This window comes from Brassica napus, chromosome A10 (genome assembly GCF_020379485.1).
Source record: "Brassica napus cultivar Da-Ae chromosome A10, Da-Ae, whole genome shotgun sequence".
Classification (NCBI taxonomy): Eukaryota; Viridiplantae; Streptophyta; class Magnoliopsida; order Brassicales; family Brassicaceae; genus Brassica; species Brassica napus.
In genome coordinates this window covers 11,152,022-11,170,730 of record NC_063443.1, presented here as the reverse complement: position 1 = coordinate 11,170,730, position 18,709 = coordinate 11,152,022, and the positions used below count along the sequence as shown (strand labels likewise).

Below are 18,709 nucleotides of genomic sequence, written 5' to 3'. Positions count from 1 at the left end.
ATGCAATTTTCGAATTCAATCGTTGATTATTCAAATCACAAAGCTTAGTTTCTTTTGATCCATTAACCGAGAGAGAATGAGTAGTGCGTCGTCTACATTTAGCTCAATTTGCTTCGAACAAGGATGCTGGTTCAAGGTCTTTTTGCTCTCTAATTCACAACCTCCTTTTTGTATTTGCAGTTTCCCAACAAATGTGTTTTCTTTTACTTAAGATGAATTTTCTCTGTGTTTACAAAAGGAGGGTGAAAGGAAGATTCGAGGAGTAGGGGATAAGCTAGTAGTCAAGAGGATATTCGTATTGGTCTTCTTGGTGCAAGTGGCTACACTGGTGCCGAGGTACATTCTCTCAACTTGTTAATTTCATTTTGAATCTTCTTGCTTATTTTAGTGATGTCTTTGATTAAGTGTACATTTTGCAAGTGTGTGTCTTCCTTCTTCAGCTTAAGTGTACATTTGCAGAAATGTTTAATGTGTTAAGTCTTGTGTCTTAACCAAATGATTTTTCTGGAATGGGCAGATAGTTAGGCTTGTTGCAAACCATCCGCATTTTGGTGTCACACTCATGACTGCAGATAGAAAAGCTGGCCAGTCTATGGATAGCGTTTTCCCTCACCTCACAGCTCAAGTATTTAACTCATGATTTCTTCTACTCATGGTAACAACCAATCTTTAAGCATCATCTTCTCTACAGTTATCGTTAAAAACTAAACCTCTACTGTTTGAGTAGACCCGCGGAATGCAATCGACTATATATGTGGAAATGGCTCCCGGAGTTAGAACACAAGACTTGTACCAGCAGTTAAAATCGTCTTATGAGGTTGTGATATGGTTTTTACTCTTTGTGTTATATGTATCAAAGCCAGATACTAGTTTTGTTTTACTTATATATTATGTAGGAAGAAGAGTTTGTCAAAGTGGTGGATGAAGGAGTTGTTCCTCGAACACACAATGTTAGAGGCTCAAACTATTGTTTTGTGAACGTGTTCCCTGATCGTATACCTAGACGAGCTATCATAATCTCAGTGGTATAACTATCATCTGCTATTTTTTTTTTTTGAACGGCTACCATCATCTGCTATAAAACGTGTATATATAAAAGAAGAATGTACTTGATCATTTTGTTTTGTATGTTTGCAGATTGACAATCTTGTGAAAGGAGCTTCAAAGGATAATTCTAAGCACAATGTGGCTGTTTAGAGTGCTTTTATGATTGAATTTACACTATTTATTCAATAAAGCACCAGAGGAAAGTCAAGTCAAGTCTAGGGAATGCAAAATCTACAGCCACACAGATCAGTGAGATAATAAAAAGAAAGAATCCTATCATCTTAGAAGATTTGTATTATGTATGATATTAAAAATGTAAAAATTTGATTATTTGTAAGCAAGCTCAAAAGGTGAAGGAAAATAGATGGATGAAGCCCTCTATTTGAACTGCAAACGAAAAGGAATAAAGATTAACCAAAGATGAGAGTATGGCATAACCACTATACTAAACTGGTTCTCTTGATCCATCATTGCATAAGAATATGTGTTCTCAGTTGAACCGGCTCTTCTGATCTCTATCAATAGGTTCAAATTCCGAGAAAAGAATCAGCTTACGGATGATGATGAAGAAGAAGCCTCTGAGTTCTTGAGGGAAGAGTTTGTTCAGAATAATTGAACAGCCATTTTAAGCTTGTTTTGTTTCCACTTTGGCAGTTTATAAAACTCTTTCTTTGTCATTTCAAGTTTCTCATTGAACTCTGCTGCACTCATGTATGCCTGGAAACATAAGCTCTCTTCATTAGCACACAAACCACAATCTTATTAATAAATATGTTTTGAAGAATCTGACCTCTCTTCTAGCGAGGTCGATATCTGGAACAGGATCCTCTGAGTCCGTTTTGAGGCGTTCGTATGGGAAAGTAGGCAGGCTGCTGTCTTCTTCTGCTTCTGCTTCTTCTTTTGAATCTTCATGAATGTTGTTCGTTGATTCTTCCTCTGTCGTCTCTGATGTCGGCTTTGGTGCCTCTGCTTCGTTTGTAGCTTCATGCATCAAAAAGATCAAACAAGGGTAAGCTCAACATCTTCAACTTTTCTCAACAAACCGATCGTTTTGTTTTTTACTGCATACCTTCAGATGAACTGGGGGTAGTTGGTGCTGCTTCTTGAGGAGTAGGCCTAAATTTCTCGAAAAGCGCTGTGCGGGCAGCAAAAGCTGCGGATTTGGGAGCGAGCTTTGTGAGGTCTGGTGCATGAGATTTCGGGTAAAGCTTCCGGACCAATGGGCTAACCATAGGTGGTGGAGTCGATTGGTTTCTTGTGCCTAATTTCTCAAAGTTTGCAGCAAGTGCGTTGAAAGCTGGAGATCGTCCCCTCACCCGAGCTCTGTCTGGACTAGAAGTCATACTTCTTGACCGCGGCTGCGATTTGTCTGGAACGCTGGACCGGCTACTATACGCTGGTACTCTTCTTTTAGGTTTCTGACAGCAAATAGACCACACAACATATAAGACAGAAGTCCAGATTGGTTTTTGCAGAAATGTAACCAAATGAGGCTAAAGTTTTTTTACATCTAGAAGCGGCTTTCCTTTGTTTGTCAGGACTGCAAGCTTTTTCTGGAAAGAGTTTCCATGCATCTGAAGCAAGTGTAGAGTTAGATTCCAGGGAGCAAGTGTGCAGAGAGAGAGAGAAGTCACTTACTGCAGATTTAGAAGAGTCCCAGGTGAAGAACCGAGTAAAAAATGGAGGTTCGTTGCCTTCAGTTACGATGTATATCGGCGTCTCGCTTGCTAGATTCTCTAGAAGGAAATCGTCCTTAAGGAATTTCTGTTAGAAGCAGAGGATCCATAAGAACAGTTTTGTAGTTTTGGTACGTTAATATATAGTAGAAGGAAAAAAAAAGTACCTCTCCAATGGTTAAAACTTGTGGTTTCTTCTTGGGGTCAACTTGTTGCCCGACCCAGACAAAGATCTCAGTGTGACAATCAAGAATGAAGATATCTTCAGTCATCAAATCATCTTGAGTGAAGCTGAAGATTTCTGTAACCTATATGAAGAAATAATAGCCTTGATAAGTACCCAAGATGTGGGATCATAACATGAGCATGGCTTATAATAATGAAAACCATACGTTACCTTTAGATTATCTGGTGAGATAGCAACCATCCACAAGATGATCAAGGGAGAACAAAACCCACCAGAGAATGCAGATGACAGTTTATATCAGTGATTGGCTTTAGAGAAAAAGAAAGTGAAAGAAGTGTTGCCCAATGGTTTTTACCGTTTGAGAATGTGCAAGAGAAGAGATGAGGATCACTCTCTCCATCCTTTTTGATCTTCTGGCTCGGATATTCTGATTTCCCTCCTAATAATTCCCAAAACTGTTCACACTCTGAACCTTCCTTTTGTGCCTTGGTGTGTTCATTTGGCTGCATAGAAAATAAAAAAAAGACAAGAACCAGAGGTTTAACCATGTGAGAAATCTAAAAAGGTCAGTATCCAAATGCAGAAACGAAGCTCAATATTACTACCTTGATCAGGTCCAACATTCTCTCCATAAGTTCTTTATCATCCGAGGAAGTTAGATTGCCACACCAAGTGAAAACAGTAGAATCACCATGTAATATATAACAATGCGAAGAGTTTAGCCCTGTGGAAACCTGTTGGAGCCACATAATAACTGAGTTACCTGTCTTAAACTTATGAACAAGAAACTGCTTGATTATGGTTTTCAACACACGTACCGCTTCTATTTGTATTGCTTGCATATTCTCTGGTCCAGAACCTTGAACCCTAAACAGCGCTACACCTTCTTTATCATAAGTATTATCAGGAACTTCGTTCTCTGCTATGTACTTCTTGAAAGCATCACTTACACCACCCTGCGACAAAAATAAACGATTTTTGTAGAGATTGTGATAAAAGATCACTTCAAAACTAACAAAACAAAAGCCTAGATATTACCTTAAATGTGATGAAGCTTTGCATGATCACGAAAAACTGAATCGGTTCTTTTCCCTCGTAAATGCGAGCCTGCACGGATTAAGAAGACGAATAAACTCCTGTCCGAAATGTATATTGGCCTTAAAATCTATAACGAAAACAACAGGAAGAAGCACCTGCGCCGGCATAAACTTCATGGATTCAACCATCTTACTTGCTATGGAAATAGCAGATTCTCTGTCTTCCTATGTATCATCATCATCATCATCACTGAGCACATATAAAGAGAAAGAAGCTTTATATAAATGAGATGAGATTTACCTCGACGCTTTGCTTTCCTAACCAAGTACCCACTAGATGTTCCTCCCTGTCTTCTCCTGGATATGAGTACTGGAATATGTAACAATCTCCGCTGTAGAACTTTGATTGCTCTGCTGCTTCAAGAGAGATCTTTTCCTCGCCATTGATTCGCCAGACCTGAAAAAAAAACATAGTTAACAATCACATGACTATGTTATGGTTATGTTCACTTATTTGAATACATCAACAAAGATATAGTGCTACCTGGAGATTTCCTGTGGCATCAATGTATGGTTTAGGTTCGTCTTTAGAAGAAGAAGAAGAAGTCTTGACCAGGCCTTGAACGTTAACTCCTTGCCGTTGCAAAAGAGCTATAGTGAAAGAACAAACAGAGATTAGTATCTCATAATCAGAGAGATTACAATTTTAGCACTTTGATCAATGTAGCTACTAGTCTACTACACCTGCAACTTTTCCTCTGCCTTGCTGGGGCTCAGCTACGGTACTTGTAGCCGGCCATGAATCAAATTTAGATCGGAACATCACTGTTTCAAACCCTTCCATCACACTGACCAGGTTCAGTTTTGGACGTTCAGACGAACGAAAAAACTCCTGAAAAAGCCAAGAATGACAATATGACATATAGCAAAGCTAATCAAAACAAGACTGTTCGTTTGGTGCATGAGAAGAAATTTACTTCTGCAGCTTGACTTGCGCTCTTTCTTTGGTCGATTGAAGTACTTCTACCCTTCCAAACGAACAATTCGAGCCCACAGTCGAGAATGTAACATTTGTTAGTGTCCAGAAGGTCTTTCTGCAAAGACTCAACCTCTATGGGTTCTGTCTTTCCCTTCTCAACACTTGAAAGACGAAACATATCTCACGTCAGAACATACTAATCTGTTACAGTAATCAATTACAAGGCAACTTGTGTTAAGATCAAAGGTATTCTACCTGAAAAGTTTGATCCCGTCAGATTCAGCGGTTTGGTCATCATTGGATGCTGGTTTCTTAGGAAGCGGAGCAAATCCACCAAACAAACCCCAAAACTCGCCAGCTTCAGCATCAGCCATCATCCTCCCATCCTCTACAAGAAAGGAACTCACATCAAAAAACTTAATAAAGTTGGCAAAATAGCTTCTGACAGTTCAGTTCACTTACCAACAGCTGCAATCTCGCACTTTCCATCATGGTACGTGTCTTTAATGTACTGAACAACCTCAAGAGCTTTGGCTCTTTCTTGAATACTCGATTTGGAACCACTGAACTGGAAAATTTTAGACTCTGTATCAAGAATGAAAACGTCGTCGTGGTTGAGAGTAGACCGAGCAAACGGCACCTGTAAATGAGAGCAATATAAATCTCCAGGTTGAGTGAAAAGAAATCTACAGGACATTGTTAAATGACTTGCCTCTTTGACACGGACGACATGTTTGCCTTTGCAGATATACAGACGCGTCTGATGCTCCTCGGGCTTGACGTGGTTGAACCCAGAGGCGACGCCACCTTCCTGAGGTATAATGCAAGGCTTGAAGTAGGAAAGGAACTTCTCGGTCTCTTGACCCTGTACTTCTCGATACTGAACAGCACGCCCACCTAACGCTGAATCTAACTCAACTGTCATAACAGCAACAGAACCAGCTTCGTCCTGTTTTAATCAACACACCACCATTACTATTATCTGCTGAAGAGAACGAAAAACAAGAATAAGAAGAATATGAAGAGAGTGTTTTACCTGACTGGAATCTTTACCAAGCCAGTAGTGAATATCGTGATGCAGGGAACCGCTTCTTGACGCTGTGGTCTGGCATTGAGACAGTTAGGTAAGAAAGTTTTAAAAACTATCAAAAGAAGTATATATATAATCAACCAGAGATGTATACACGAAAGATCACCGACCTTTAAGACAATATAGGAATCCCCGGTGAAAAATTTACCATGGGACTCTTTTGGAACAGCGACAGGTTTGAAGCTCTCGATGCGCCATATTTCAATCCCACTGTATATATATGCAACCACCAGGAAACATAAAATATGCAGATAGTTTAATAGCAATACATGAAGGAGTAAAATAGAGAAAAACATTAAGAGTGAGAAAAGCATTACGATTTCTGGCCACATCCTTGGAGAGCCTGATCTAAATCTCTCATAGAAAACGTCATTCTGCTTCTTAGATTTCAAGAAAGAAACTCAACCTGCAGAGATAGTTAACGACTATGAATAAGGAGGGACACGGGAGAAGTTGTAAAATGCAGATTTACAGAAAGGTAAAAAAGAGGTGATTCTCGATATCTCAGTGCGCGTAACCAGCATATAATTTCTAATCTACGCAATGTAGTTGAAAACAAAAAGGAGAAGTCTCTTGAATCGTGCAGAGGGTGTTTGATAGTTGGTACAATGTAGGTACTAGAATCGCTGTGACAACAACCATTGTAATCGAGACTCGAAAAAAACTTCTATTGATTCATGTTTTACTGAAACACCAAACATTCTCAACCATATCTACTCAACCATAACATGACAAAAGGTAGCATGATCGTTAGAAGAGCTGCAAAGATTCAGACAAAAGACACAATAACAGAGGATATTCAGGCAGCAAACAAGAAGAAAAAGAAGATTCAAATTAGAGATGAATATTCAGACAGATTCGTTAGAAAAAAAATGCATTAGTCTCGAGGCGATCGAATCCACATGCATAAAACCCAAAAGTAAGAAAAAAAAACGATCTGAACGATTATAAACTTCATGCATGAAGGTGATGCATAATGGTGGGATTATAGATAGAAAATAATTATTTCTGTATATTTACAACAACAAAGACAAAAATGAAAAAGCAGGAATTGCTACAAAGGAATACCTTTTTTTTACAGAGTTTTGTTAAAGAACAAGGTGCAATGCTGCTGCGTGCATCGTTGTAAAAAAATTCCCCTTGATGCTAAGAAAAGAAAAATGTGATGATCCGAGAAAATAAGATGCGAACTTTGTGGTTAGACTTCCCGCTTTTTCGGGTTTTAACACATCGAAAACAAATTAAAAAAAATAAAAAAAATGGAGAGAGTCACTTGGCAAAACATAATGATGAAATGGTTAAATCCAATATTAGCTATATCAATTAATTAGTAGATTAAGCTATTTTCGATTATTATGGATTTCAGTGACTGGCTAATAAAATATTAATCGTCTCTTCAATTAAAATTAAGTTTAAAACGCATAGGGAGGGTTATGAAAAACGAAAGCCTAAACAAGAATTAGAGAAATCAGAAAAGGTGAATGCATTTAACCTCTCGTGCGGATTCGTCACTTTCACTTGTCTCCTCGTCGCAAGGTCAGTTTCTCACTCTCTCTCTCTCTTCTCACTTTCCTCTTCTTCTTCCCCACCGCGAATCCAAACAATTCTGGAAAATCGCCGATCGATTTCCCCCATGACCGTAGAGCCTTGAGCGGCTGGATTTTATGCATTCACGGCGAAAAATAGTAACAAACAATGTTTTCCATTCCTTTGCCGCCTCACTCGATCTCGCTGCTACTTCCTCTCGAAGTCAGCATAGATTCTACCAGTTATTATGATCGAATATTTTCGAATTAGTGTTGCTTCCTCCTCTGTTAATCTTTTTGGTTCATCTTCTATTATCGATCCCGATAATCTTTTAAATCGGTCGGTTGAGCGAATTAAGTCATATGGGCCGAGACCAAAACAAAATGGGCCTATAACGAATTACAAGAAGCCCAATATTTACTCCTTTGGAATAACACGCCGGTTAAAGTTTGATCCGGTACCGGCAACACAAGACTCGATCTCGGAGCTGTGAGTTTGTGATTTTTCTTAAACTAAGTAAGATTCCCATTGATATTACTCTTGATTCGTCGTTAGTTCTCGAGTCTAGAACGTCCCCCTCTTCGTCGAGCTGAGCTGGGTAGATTTCAGATTAGGGTTTTGGCTTCTTCTCAGGTGTGTCGGTGAAGCATTTTTATGTTCTTGCAAATTGTCTTCTCCTCTGTTTTAAGATTTGGTAGGTGAAGTGGTCTCTCTCATCATCAAAACTGTGGGATTTGATTTGTTGCAGGAACAAATTTTACAGAAGCTATGGCACTTCGATCGATCAGCAGGAGGTTTGGGAGCAGAGTCTTGAGTTACCGTTCCTCCTCCGTTGCTTCCCTTCATTCTCACGCCACAAGTTTCGGTATCACTCTCATAAAAATCTATCCTTTTATCTCTTTTGCATTTCAGATTATGACTTTTACAATCTGAGTTTAACCTTCCATTTCAGGGTTTCAACAAGTGAAGGAAGAAGAGAAGAGCAAGTTGGTTGGTAACGTTTTCACCAACGTAGCTTCCAGTTACGATATCATGAATGATGTCATGAGCGGTGGCTTGCATAGGCTTTGGAAGGAAAGGTTAGACTCTCTGTGGTGATACTCTTTTATATTACAAGTGTTTTAACTTGTTTTGTATTAAAAAAAACAATGCTTTTGGTGATTTCAGACTCGTTGGGAAGCTGAGTCCATTTGCAGGGATGAAGCATCTTGATGTTGCCGGTGGAACAGGTTAGTCTGTACAATTTTTTGTTTCATCACTCTTGGGAGTTCTATAGTTGAAAATGTTAGGGGTTGTTTTTAATGTGCAGGTGATGTTGCGTTTAGGATCTTTGACGCTGTTAACAGTGTTAAACGAAGAGCATTGCGGAAAGTTGATGAGGATTCACTTGAAGAAACTCAGATATACGTGTGTGATATTAATCCCAACATGTTAAACGTTGGGAAACAACGTGCTGCTGAGAGAGGTCAGACATCAGATGTTTGTTTCTGCATCAAGTCTTTAACCTTTTTGATTCCTTTATATTTTGCTTTGTGTGTGTGTGTGAGCTCAGGCTTCCTTTACTGTTCTGAATAGGGTTAGGAGATAACAAGGCACTCGTATGGGTGGAAGGAGATGCAGAGGCCTTGAGTTTCGATGACAACTCAATGGATGGATACACTATTGCATTTGGGATAAGGAATGTCACACACATCGAGAAGGCTCTCGCGGAGGCCTATAGGTATATAAATATCTACACCTTCTTCGTTGTCTTGGTCTTGATTTTGGTATGTTGTTTCCTGTTTCAGTGGTTATGCATAAATCTTATAAAAGTCTTTCGCTCTGTCAGGGTACTAAAACGGGGAGGAAGATTCTTGTGCCTTGAGCTCAGCCATGTAGACATTCCGGTCTTCAAAGATGTGTAAGTTTTGATGATTATACAATGCTGTGGAAGCACGTCCCTAAGTCTTTTTTTTTATTGTTTGTTTCTCTGATAGACTCACTTTGTTTCATGTGTTGCAGATACGATTTGTATTCATTCAAGGTCATTCCAAACTTAGGGGAACTAATAGCCGGTGACCGGGAATCTTACCAATACTTGGTTGAGAGTGTTCGTCGGTTTCCCCCTCAGGTGCAAAATATTCAACTTTTTGTTACCTTTCTTGTAGCGATTATTTGCTTGCGTGGTTTGGAAGATTTGGATAAAATGATGTAGCCATAATGATGCTTTAACTAGTGGGTTTCTTGAAAACATTAGTAGTAACAACATGCCATGATCAAATCTTTAGTTGAAGGTTGTGCTAGGATCATTGTAAGAAGATAAGCGTTACAGTTTTGATAGCTAAGGTTTATATATGAACACACCATATGTTGGTCGGGATATAAGACGTTTTAAGTTTAAAGCATGTTTGTAATGGCTAAAGATTCAATGAAACTGATTAATGCAGGAGAAATTTGCAACGATGATAGCAGACGCAGGATTTGAGAAGGTGGAGTACGAGAACCTTGTTGGTGGCGTTGTCGCCATTCACTCTGCCATTAAGCTCTAATGTTCTCTTTTCTTTTTCCTTGTGCATTTTATCGGCTTCCCAAACTGTAAAAGTTCAAACGTGAAAAATAAAGCTCTGTCCAAGAGTGAATTTGCTTCTTAATTGCTAAATTGTTCAAATAATAATTTATCAAATTTCATTACAAATAAACACACGTAATTTGAAAACAATCTCAATATAAAATCATCACATGAAACTTCTGGCTTAAACTTAAAAGTGTGTTGTGTGAAGATCAAAAAGTTACAAAACACACAAAGACGTCGAGACCAATTAAAAAATAAAGGCTTTTAATGGGCTTATCGGGCCCATTAGGTTTCACTCACTCAGCGACGTGTTCATATATAAAACGCAATAAGCACTTTCTCCCGTCAGCTAAAAAATCTCGCAGCCGTTAAAGAAGAAAGGAGAAGAAGATGGGAGTATTCACATTCGTTTGCAAAAGCAAAGGCGGAGAATGGACCGCTAAGCAGCACGAGGGAGACCTCGAAGCTTCCGATTCTTCCACCTACGATCTCCAGCGCAAGCTTGTTCAGACTGCTCTCTCCGCCGATTCCTCCGGTGGAGTTCAGTCTTCCTTCTCCCTCGTCTCCCCTACCTCCGCCGTCTTCCAGGTTTCTATATTGCTTACTCTCTCATAAGAAGATGAATCTAGATTTGTGCCCTGCTTCTTATTTGATTGTCTCGAATCCAAGACTTGCGATCGCTGTAATAGAATCTTCAGTTACGAGCTACATTGTTGAAATGCTTATTGGATCGTTGAAAATGAAATCGAGCAGGTGATCATCGGCGGTGGCTCTGGAGGAGGATTTGCTGCCGGAGGTGGTGCAGCAGCTGGAGGAGCCAGTGGTGGAGGTGAGTCCGCCGCTGCCGCAAAGGAGGAAGAGAAGAAGAAGGAAGAATCTGAAGAGGAGGAAGGTGACTTTGGTTTTGATCTATTTGGTTAAGACCAGAGACAAAACATAAAACTCTTTCCAAGGTGGTGTTAGTTTCTGTGGTTGTTGATCTCAGATTCTTTGTTTTGGTTTTTCTGTTTTTCTTTTCGAAACGGTTTTGAGATTGAGCTCTATGATTATTATGCAATGTCAGAATTATATGTTTGGTTTCTTGTTATTATGAAACTTATTTAGTCTAATTCTTAAGAGTAATGCTAGAGAGATGTTTAATGATCCATACACGGCCCTATTGAAGATGGTCGGAAAATTAATTTTCTACTTGCTCGTTTCATATATATCAAGAGGCTACACAGTTAGTACATCAAGAAAAATAACCAAGAGGAACCAAAAAGAGCGAAACAGGACCCTCTACCAAATTGTTGGTTCCACAACTACAAATGGATACAAAGTTTAGTCAAAAACTACATACGTTTACACACCCTGAAACATTACAGAGTCGATGGTACTGGTTCTATAGAGAGGGCCTGCAAGTTATGCGGCTGCATCCGAAAGAACACTCAACCATGTGTTCCATGTGTTGGCACACATGACATTGATGCCATGTGTAAACATTACATAGTCGACTGCATCTTCAAAATTATTAGGACACAGTTTCTTGTTGTTGTTGCACGATAGCTTACTGTGCCGTGGAACGTTGCAGTTGACACAGAAGATACCACCGCATTTGAAGCATCTCCTAAGTCCAAAAGATGATCCACAAAGAGAAAACTCTTTGTTGGACATTAGGTGCGAGCAACTATCACAGTGACAGTTAGTTACCTATCATCTATTAAGCTATCTTTTATATGTGCAAATAAGGAAACTGGGTTTAATATGTTCTTTATTTATTCTGGTCCGACCGTCAATCCAATGGCTTTTAATTATATTGCTAAGAATTTTTTAGAGTGCTTTACTTTATATGATACATTCTTGACTATTTTTACAACTTAAGACACATGTTGGACACTTTTCCTCTTTCTTAAGCTGTTTCTCCAGCAACATTTCCTCTTTCTTAAGCTGTTTTCGGACAAAAATGTCTTTCGCTGAGCGAACTAAGACAATGAGCAATGTTGTTTCTTTTTCCGTTTAGTTAGTATGAACATCAATAAGTTCAGAAGGTTTCTTGTGGATAAAGAAAGTGTTATTAAGATAAACCCTGATAAGAAAACTACAACACTCCTAAAACAAAACAAAAAGCCATAGAACTCACGATAACAATGATAGTTATGCTGATGGTGATGATGGTAAGTGCAGTAATGGTGATGAGTGATTCAACCATGAGTGATTCTGATCTTGATAGAGTGAACTTTCTTCCTGATATGAAGCATCTCACAGTGTACAATATCATTCTCTTTAAGCATGTTACTTCTACGAATCGTGCCCCATCCATTAAATTTAATCCTACCATAAGACCTCTCTCTAACCCCATGCACGACCTCATCTTTGTACTTGATACTTTCACAAAATGTAAGCCCATGTTCTTTCACTACATTTGCAGGAATCAGATGCATAACACAACAAATACATGTATAAGCCAACCATATTAAGAGAAGTAACAAGACATCAAACGAATCTAAAAGTCCTTGTTTCTTACCAGCTCGTATTTCATGTTCTTCTTGAGGGTGGTAGTAAAGCATGGATTTGACTCCACCTCCAACAACTGATACAAAAACAAGGTTCAGAAACAAGTTTGTGTTAGTTGGTTAGTAACAAAGAACTATCCAACCTTCAGCATTAGAAATTGTGCCTTCACTGTCAACAGGGTAGAGACTCTGGCTGACTTCATGATCATCTCCAGCATTGGATGAAGAATCATCATCCTCTTCTTCTTCCTCATTTGAATCAGCAACCACTGAAGAATCTTCTTCTTCTTTGTCAGAATTAGTATCAGAGAGGTCCACCGTCTCCACCACTACTGCTCCTATCTCCTTACAACCAAAGTGTGGGAACCGTCGTAGACAAAAGGAGGCGCATAGTACACAGGCAGATATCCATGGAGTATTGCTTGCGGAAGTCATCTACAATACTGTTTGTAAAGTCAGACATGTGTGGAGCAGGGTCACCATGTGCGTGCATCTCCATGAACTTGATGCTTAGAGGCCCACAGTCACCAGAGCTTTCGTTGACATATAGATCAGATACACGTTGGCAGCAAAAAGGCTGTAGGTCAGGGACTGGGTTGGGATTTGAAATCTGCTTCAAGAGATAAGGGAGTGACTTGAGGACATGTTTCATGAATCGCTGCACTGAGATGTCTTTGTACAAGGTTGGCAGTGGGTCTAAGATCTCAACAATACGATTGTCAAGCTCAGTAACAAGGCCAACCCAATGGTTTTAGTTCTAAATCATTGGGGCGTAGACAGTGTAGATATCGTGCACCACTTTTTGCTTCGCTGGAGGCACATAGTTGTGAGCTCGTCGTTCCAATGGAACAAGTCAGTGGCCGTATCGAACTCCTTGAATTTCTCCTATAGACCAGACGCAAGATGTGAGGCAAAAATAACATTGTAGTCTACAAGTAATTTCTGGTGCCTCTAGGTTAACATGGTCATCAGGATCTCCATGTGCTGGAATATGAATCATTAGTAACCAACTATTAGATGTTGGGAAGTTGGTAAGTAGACGGATTAAATAGAAAATGCTTAAGGCATTTTACATAAGTTGTGGTCCATTTCTGTGGAGTTGCGAGGTCAAGCAGAAAGTTGTTAGAGAATTCAAATGTATACGGGGTAATGTGGAATATGTAGTGATATGAGCAAGTTGTTAGAAAATGCACAGCAAGTTGTATTTTGTTCGACAAAATGAAGTAACGAGAGTATTTGTTTGTTGAAAGGCATATTGGCTTTTGGACACTCAAAAAGTGTGTGACCAGCAAGATGTGTTTAACGGAGTAAATATAAAGACAAAAAGTGTCTTTAGAAATAATTTTCTTAATTTTTTATTCTTTTTGTCAAATATTGCTAAGATTTTTGAAACATTTTTTCAAAAGTCAAAAACAGTGAAGAACGAAATGTTTTCCATCAAACCAGTGTATAATGTTAAAAACCAGTGTATGATGTTAAAACAACTTTAATTTTAAAAATATGACTTGAGCATTGAGTATTGATACAAATCATACTAAGATTTTGAGGAACAACTCAAAAAGACAAAATGGTGAGAAGAAGAGTCAAAACCTTTTGCTAACAATGGCGGTTACACCATATTTTGTCTTAGCTTATTATGAGTATGCTTTCACCAATCCAGTAATTTCTATCTCACCAGAGCTTTCATCATATAAATAGTTGTTATTAGCTCCTCTGGTCGCCATTACTCTGTTTTTCTCTCTCTCTCTTTTAAAAACTTTGTTTCATCATTAGTGATAAAATTCTTTAAGAACTGAGACAACTAGTGTTTGTCAAAAGTTGTATTTTGAGAATTAAGATTAACATTTACCAAATTAACTGATTTAAGCGGGGAATAAGACAACAAGCCTTATAGGTTTTATGGTCACACAAAAAAAAAAAAATTGAACTTGGTATTTGCATTACGGGCCTAAGCTTATTGGGCCTACATTATTAAGCCTAGAGAAACTTTTTGAGTCGAGTTTCTTTTTTCTAATCTCTAGTTTCTTCTGATTCCGCCATTATTGGGGGAGCAGAAAAGTCTAGTGTACTAGTGTGTTTAATGCAGAAGATAATTAAAGAGTTTTTTTTTTTCCTACTATCATCTCATCCATCCACATAAACACTTGGCCTGATTTAGTTTCTTTGAAAGTTCTTGGCTTGTCCTCCTTAAATTTTCGATATCTTTAAGGTAAGATCATCAAGCTTCCATTTTTGAGATCTGGGTTCCGACAAAGATTCTTCTTTTTTTTTTCTTTGTCTCTACCCATCTCTCATTCCCCCTATTATCGGATCCTGCTCGAATCTTTTTACAGGTACTGTAATAATAACTCTTCATTCCCTTCGCTGATAAATGAATGCTTCTGGCTTCACTCTTTCTGTTTAAATCGAATTTGCAAATTAATTCAAATTAGTGTGTGTATGGTATTGGTAGGTAGCTTTAGATTTGGCATTTGCTTTTGGAGCAAAACAAATCAGGAGACTTCCCTTAATTGTGTCGTACGTGCTGTGTGAGTTTCCTCTTTTGTAATTCACAATAACAACGTGCTGTTTGCTCCCCTAGAAAGCAGGGTTTTCTTGTCTGAAAATCCTTATAAACCAAACGTGTGGTTCTTTTTTTTCAATGTTTCTAGTTGCTTGTTTCTGAAGAGAGTTGTGTTAAAAGTCATAAAGTTTCATGCTTTCAATACAATTTGTTTCTAAATTACTCTATTTCCATCTTCAGGTTTTAGCTCAATGTAAAAGAAAGTTCAAAAAAGATTCAAACTTTACCTTTCGAGCTTTCAAATGGGGGAGACACAGAACCTACACTTACCTCTACGAACTCGGTCTTCTCTAAAGAAGCCCTTACTGATCATTCTATTGATCTGCATCACAAGCGTGCTCTTAATCTGCACTTACATGTACCCACAGCACAGCGTTAAGAGCCCCGCTTGTGAGGGTTTGTCCAGCAGAGGCTGCCAAGCCGCGCTCTCCGGATGGCTTGACGTTCACGTCAGGAAACACACAGACGAAGAAGTCGCTGCTCGTGTTGTGATCAGAGACATACTCAGAATGCCTCCGGCTCTGACCTCTAGATCGAAGATAGCTTTCATGTTCTTGTCTCCTGGTACTTTGCCATTCGAGAAGCTCTGGGATAAGTTTCTCCAGGGTCAAGAAGGGAGGTTCTCGATTTACATACATCCCTCGAGGTTAAGACCAGTTCACATCAGCCGTCACTTTACGGACCGTGAGATTCACAGCGACCATGTCACGTGGGGAAGGATCTCTATGGTTGATGCTGAGAGGCGGCTTCTGGCAAACGCTCTTGAAGATCCTGATAACCAACACTTTGTTCTTCTTTCTGAGAGGTGAGTCATCATGAACGTATTGGCTTCCGACTTAAAATCAATTGGTGATTAGTGGAGTGGCCCTAAACCCTTTATATATTACTTAAGGTCCCTTTGAATTCCCGAAGGGGTGATACTTATCCCTAATATTATCTTTACAGCTCTCTGATTTAACTTTGCAGCTGCATACCGTTGCATACGTTTGACTACACCTATCGATATTTGATCCACGGAAATGTCAGCTTCATTGACAGGTAAAATAACTGACTCTCGAAAACTGTTAATATCTTTCTGCCATTGATATTCACCAATGCTTGCTTCTCTCTCTATCAAGTTTTGAGGATCCTGGTCCGCATGGGACTGGTAGACACATGGATCACATGTTACCTGAAATCCCCAGGCAAGATTTCAGAAAGGGTGCTCAGGTAAACTTAATCCCTGAGTTGTGGAATGTTTTGTTTTGTTTGGTTATGAAATGTTTATAATATGTATGGAGAATGATGTTTTGTAAATCTGGTTTCTGTCCTTTGGGTGCAGTGGTTCACAATGAAGCGTCAACACGCTTTGATAGTGATGGCTGATAATCTCTACTACTCAAAATTCCGCCAATATTGCAGAGTGAGTTCGGCTTTCTTTTAATCAACCTTTTCATTACATGTCACCAAGCTTAGATTTAAACTCGAGAGAAGTTTCAGTTTTGTCTTAACTTACTCTATTCCTGATTTGTATTTCTGACAAAATTTGCAGCCTGGGGTAGAAGCAAATAAGAACTGCATTGCGGATGAACATTACCTGCCTACATTCTTCCATGTGAGTGTATCAAACTATTGCAACTCTCTCTCTCTCTTTCTTATACAACTTTGATTCTAGTCCCTTGTTGACGTTCTTACTTTTTTTTCTTCTTTCAAGATGCTTGATCCTGGAGGAATCTCGAACTGGTCAGTCACGTATGTTGATTGGTCTGAGCGTAGATGGCATCCAAAGACATACAGAGCTCGCGATATCTCACTCAAGTTCCTGAAAAATATCACGGTAATGTCTCCAACAACACTCTTTTCAACACATCTATTAAACATTTGATATATTCTAAAGATTCAGTTCCTCTCTTTTGTCTCTTCGCTTTCTGATATATACTTTCCCTCATTGGTTTCTTGCAGTCCGACGACATGAGCGTGCACGTGACAAGCGTTGGCAAGGTACGTTGCTTGATTTTACCGTATTTGAAAACACTCAAAATGTGTGATATGTTTTCTCTTCTTTATTATTTTGCTTAGCGTGGAGATGAGCTGCATTGGCCTTGTACATGGAATGGAATTAGACGTCCATGTTACCTATTCGCGAGGAAGTTCCACTCAGATTCTGTTAACAAACTGGTCAGACTCTTCCCAAACTACACCAGCACAGTGGTCTGAGAGAGAGAGATAGAGAACCACCAGACACAAATTCTTGCAACTGGAACGAAACACTTCCAGATTATCTTGAGACTGCATTGGATTGAATCGCATATTACTGTAAATTTTCTGAAGAAAAATGCTTCTGGTACTTGATGTCTATTTAATGGGACAAGGCTACTCTACTTTTTAAGCTGTAGCAGTAGTATAAGAAAGAACTTTTTTTTTTTTTCCCGCCAATTTATTTTTTATTTAAAAGAGTTAAAACCCAACAAGGGCCCTAGGCCCAACCATACAACAAACCCAAACCCAAACCCGCTTCTAATGGGCCACTATTACAACCTTAACCCGTCTGAGGCCCAAACCCAACTCGCTCGATTTCAGTCGGACTGCGTATCAAGGAAACCGGACGCGTGGAAGGATAAGGACCCATCAGCACGCCACGCGCCACTTCCGTCTCGACTTGACCGCCACCGTGTCGAAGCATCGCCGGAGTTTCACCACCCCCGACCTCGAACTCAGAAACACCAAAGGGCCACCCACGAGACCACTTCATCTCTTCCCCGCTTTGTCAAACCTTCGGAAAGCCTCATCGATCCAATCGAGAGCTCAACCGACAGATCCCACCGCAGACCACTTCGAACCAAGAGCCAACCCACACACTCTCAAAAAACATCACCAGGACCAGAGCCGAACCAACTAAACGAAGCAAAACCTAAAGCCGGCGACGCAAGACTGTGAAAGCCTTCACCCCCCGGAGACTAGACCGACGACGGTGGATCTGAAAGAGCACCCACCTCCCGGATATAAAACCCGCGGTGACGGAGCTGTAAGAGCCTCCCCTCCCGGAAAACCATCAACAAAACAAAGACAAAGAGCTTCACCCCGCCATACCTGAACGTCGACCGCGTCGTTACTCCAAAGCAGATCCGCCGCTGAGGAACTGATTCAGAGCTCGGACAAAGCGGAAGATGAAGGTGAGGCGGGAGAAACACAAACCCAAACCTTACGAGTATCTCGAGAGGGCTCCGGCGACGGCACGCACGCTCACGCGCCGGCCGATCGCCGGACCCGAAATTTTAGATCTACTTTCTCTTTCTACCTTTTCTCTCTCTTACTAAAAGTTTTACAAACTAAAAAAATGCTTAATATAAGAAAGAACTTAGAAGCAGAAATTTTTGGTTATTGTTTTTTTTTTACTCATGGTTTGGTTAAGAGTGGACCGGTTTATGATGATGTTGTAATTTGAGCTGTTTGTAGTTTAGGCAGCACAAGGAGTTGAGAACTTTTACTATAAATATGATATTTTTGCTCTTGTTTTTGATTAAAAAGCTGTGCATATATATATTGATAATCGCCATTGTTAATTAGAAAATAACTTGGTG

General features: G+C 39.6%; 5 protein-coding genes and 1 long non-coding RNA gene across 11 annotated transcripts; 4 read left to right on the top strand and 2 right to left on the bottom strand.

The window, feature by feature from the left end:
- Nucleotides 1-92: 92 nt before the first annotated feature.
- Nucleotides 93-1,583, top strand: LOC125579181. Its single transcript, XR_007317191.1, has 2 exons — nt 93-1,025; nt 1,138-1,583. It is a non-coding gene; the product is annotated as an uncharacterized LOC125579181 (long non-coding RNA).
- Nucleotides 1,324-7,841, bottom strand: LOC106371519 (villin-5). The gene is made up of 23 exons (XM_013811608.3): nt 7,085-7,841; nt 6,334-6,422; nt 6,127-6,226; nt 5,963-6,031; nt 5,639-5,875; nt 5,389-5,566; nt 5,182-5,314; nt 4,925-5,087; nt 4,692-4,839; nt 4,492-4,598; nt 4,249-4,404; nt 4,104-4,172; nt 3,949-4,017; nt 3,729-3,866; nt 3,516-3,644; nt 3,266-3,413; nt 3,121-3,131; nt 2,891-3,031; nt 2,686-2,811; nt 2,556-2,621; nt 2,117-2,465; nt 1,838-2,028; nt 1,324-1,764 (listed from the first exon to the last, which is right to left on the bottom strand). Exons 2-23 carry the CDS (start codon nt 6,387-6,389, stop codon nt 1,651-1,653), a joined length of 2,898 nt encoding a protein of 965 aa, XP_013667062.2. The 5' UTR covers nt 6,390-6,422; nt 7,085-7,841; the 3' UTR covers nt 1,324-1,650.
- Nucleotides 7,457-10,173, top strand: LOC111197961 (2-methoxy-6-polyprenyl-1,4-benzoquinol methylase, mitochondrial). Of its 3 annotated transcripts, none has more exons than XM_022714588.2 (9): nt 7,457-7,552; nt 8,292-8,408; nt 8,496-8,622; nt 8,711-8,772; nt 8,853-9,008; nt 9,119-9,263; nt 9,372-9,443; nt 9,545-9,653; nt 9,970-10,173. In XM_022714588.2, exons 1-9 carry the CDS (start codon nt 7,498-7,500, stop codon nt 10,069-10,071), a joined length of 945 nt encoding a protein of 314 aa, XP_022570309.2. In that variant the 5' UTR covers nt 7,457-7,497; the 3' UTR covers nt 10,072-10,173. The 3 variants fall into 3 exon arrangements, with proteins under 3 accessions (XP_022570309.2, XP_022570311.2, XP_022570310.2); XM_022714590.2 differs by lacking the exon at nt 7,457-7,552 and adding an exon at nt 7,895-8,059; XM_022714589.2 differs by lacking the exon at nt 7,457-7,552 and adding an exon at nt 8,027-8,174 and having other exon boundaries at nt 8,291-8,408.
- A 249-nt stretch (nt 10,174-10,422) lies between these two features.
- LOC106371517 (60S acidic ribosomal protein P3-2) lies at nt 10,423-11,203 on the top strand. Its single transcript, XM_013811603.3, has 2 exons — nt 10,423-10,682; nt 10,848-11,203. The coding sequence occupies exons 1-2, from the start codon at nt 10,485-10,487 to the stop codon at nt 11,013-11,015; spliced, it is 366 nt and encodes a 121-aa protein (XP_013667057.1). The 5' UTR covers nt 10,423-10,484; the 3' UTR covers nt 11,016-11,203.
- Nucleotides 11,204-12,274: 1,071 nt separating this feature from the next.
- On the bottom strand, nt 12,275-13,021 carry LOC111212947 (B3 domain-containing protein REM20-like). The gene is made up of 3 exons (XM_048742159.1): nt 12,730-13,021; nt 12,598-12,663; nt 12,275-12,489 (listed from the first exon to the last, which is right to left on the bottom strand). The coding sequence occupies exons 1-3, from the start codon at nt 13,019-13,021 to the stop codon at nt 12,275-12,277; spliced, it is 573 nt and encodes a 190-aa protein (XP_048598116.1).
- Nucleotides 13,022-14,607: 1,586 nt separating this feature from the next.
- On the top strand, nt 14,608-18,655 carry BNAA10G11330D (glycosyltransferase BC10). 4 transcript variants are annotated; one of them, XR_007317188.1, is made up of 11 exons: nt 14,608-14,795; nt 15,039-15,114; nt 15,330-15,954; nt 16,116-16,187; nt 16,268-16,358; nt 16,471-16,551; nt 16,681-16,743; nt 16,843-16,965; nt 17,091-17,129; nt 17,208-17,531; nt 18,475-18,655. XR_007317188.1 is itself a non-coding variant. In XM_013811600.3 (10 exons), the coding sequence occupies exons 3-10, from the start codon at nt 15,392-15,394 to the stop codon at nt 17,343-17,345; spliced, it is 1,170 nt and encodes a 389-aa protein (XP_013667054.1). In that variant the 5' UTR covers nt 14,614-14,919; nt 15,039-15,114; nt 15,330-15,391; the 3' UTR covers nt 17,346-17,551. The 4 variants fall into 4 exon arrangements, 1 of the variants encoding a protein (XP_013667054.1); XR_007317186.1 differs by lacking the exon at nt 15,039-15,114 and having other exon boundaries at nt 14,613-14,795; XR_007317187.1 differs by lacking the exon at nt 15,039-15,114 and having other exon boundaries at nt 14,614-14,919.
- The last annotated feature ends 54 nt before the right edge of the window (nt 18,656-18,709 follow it).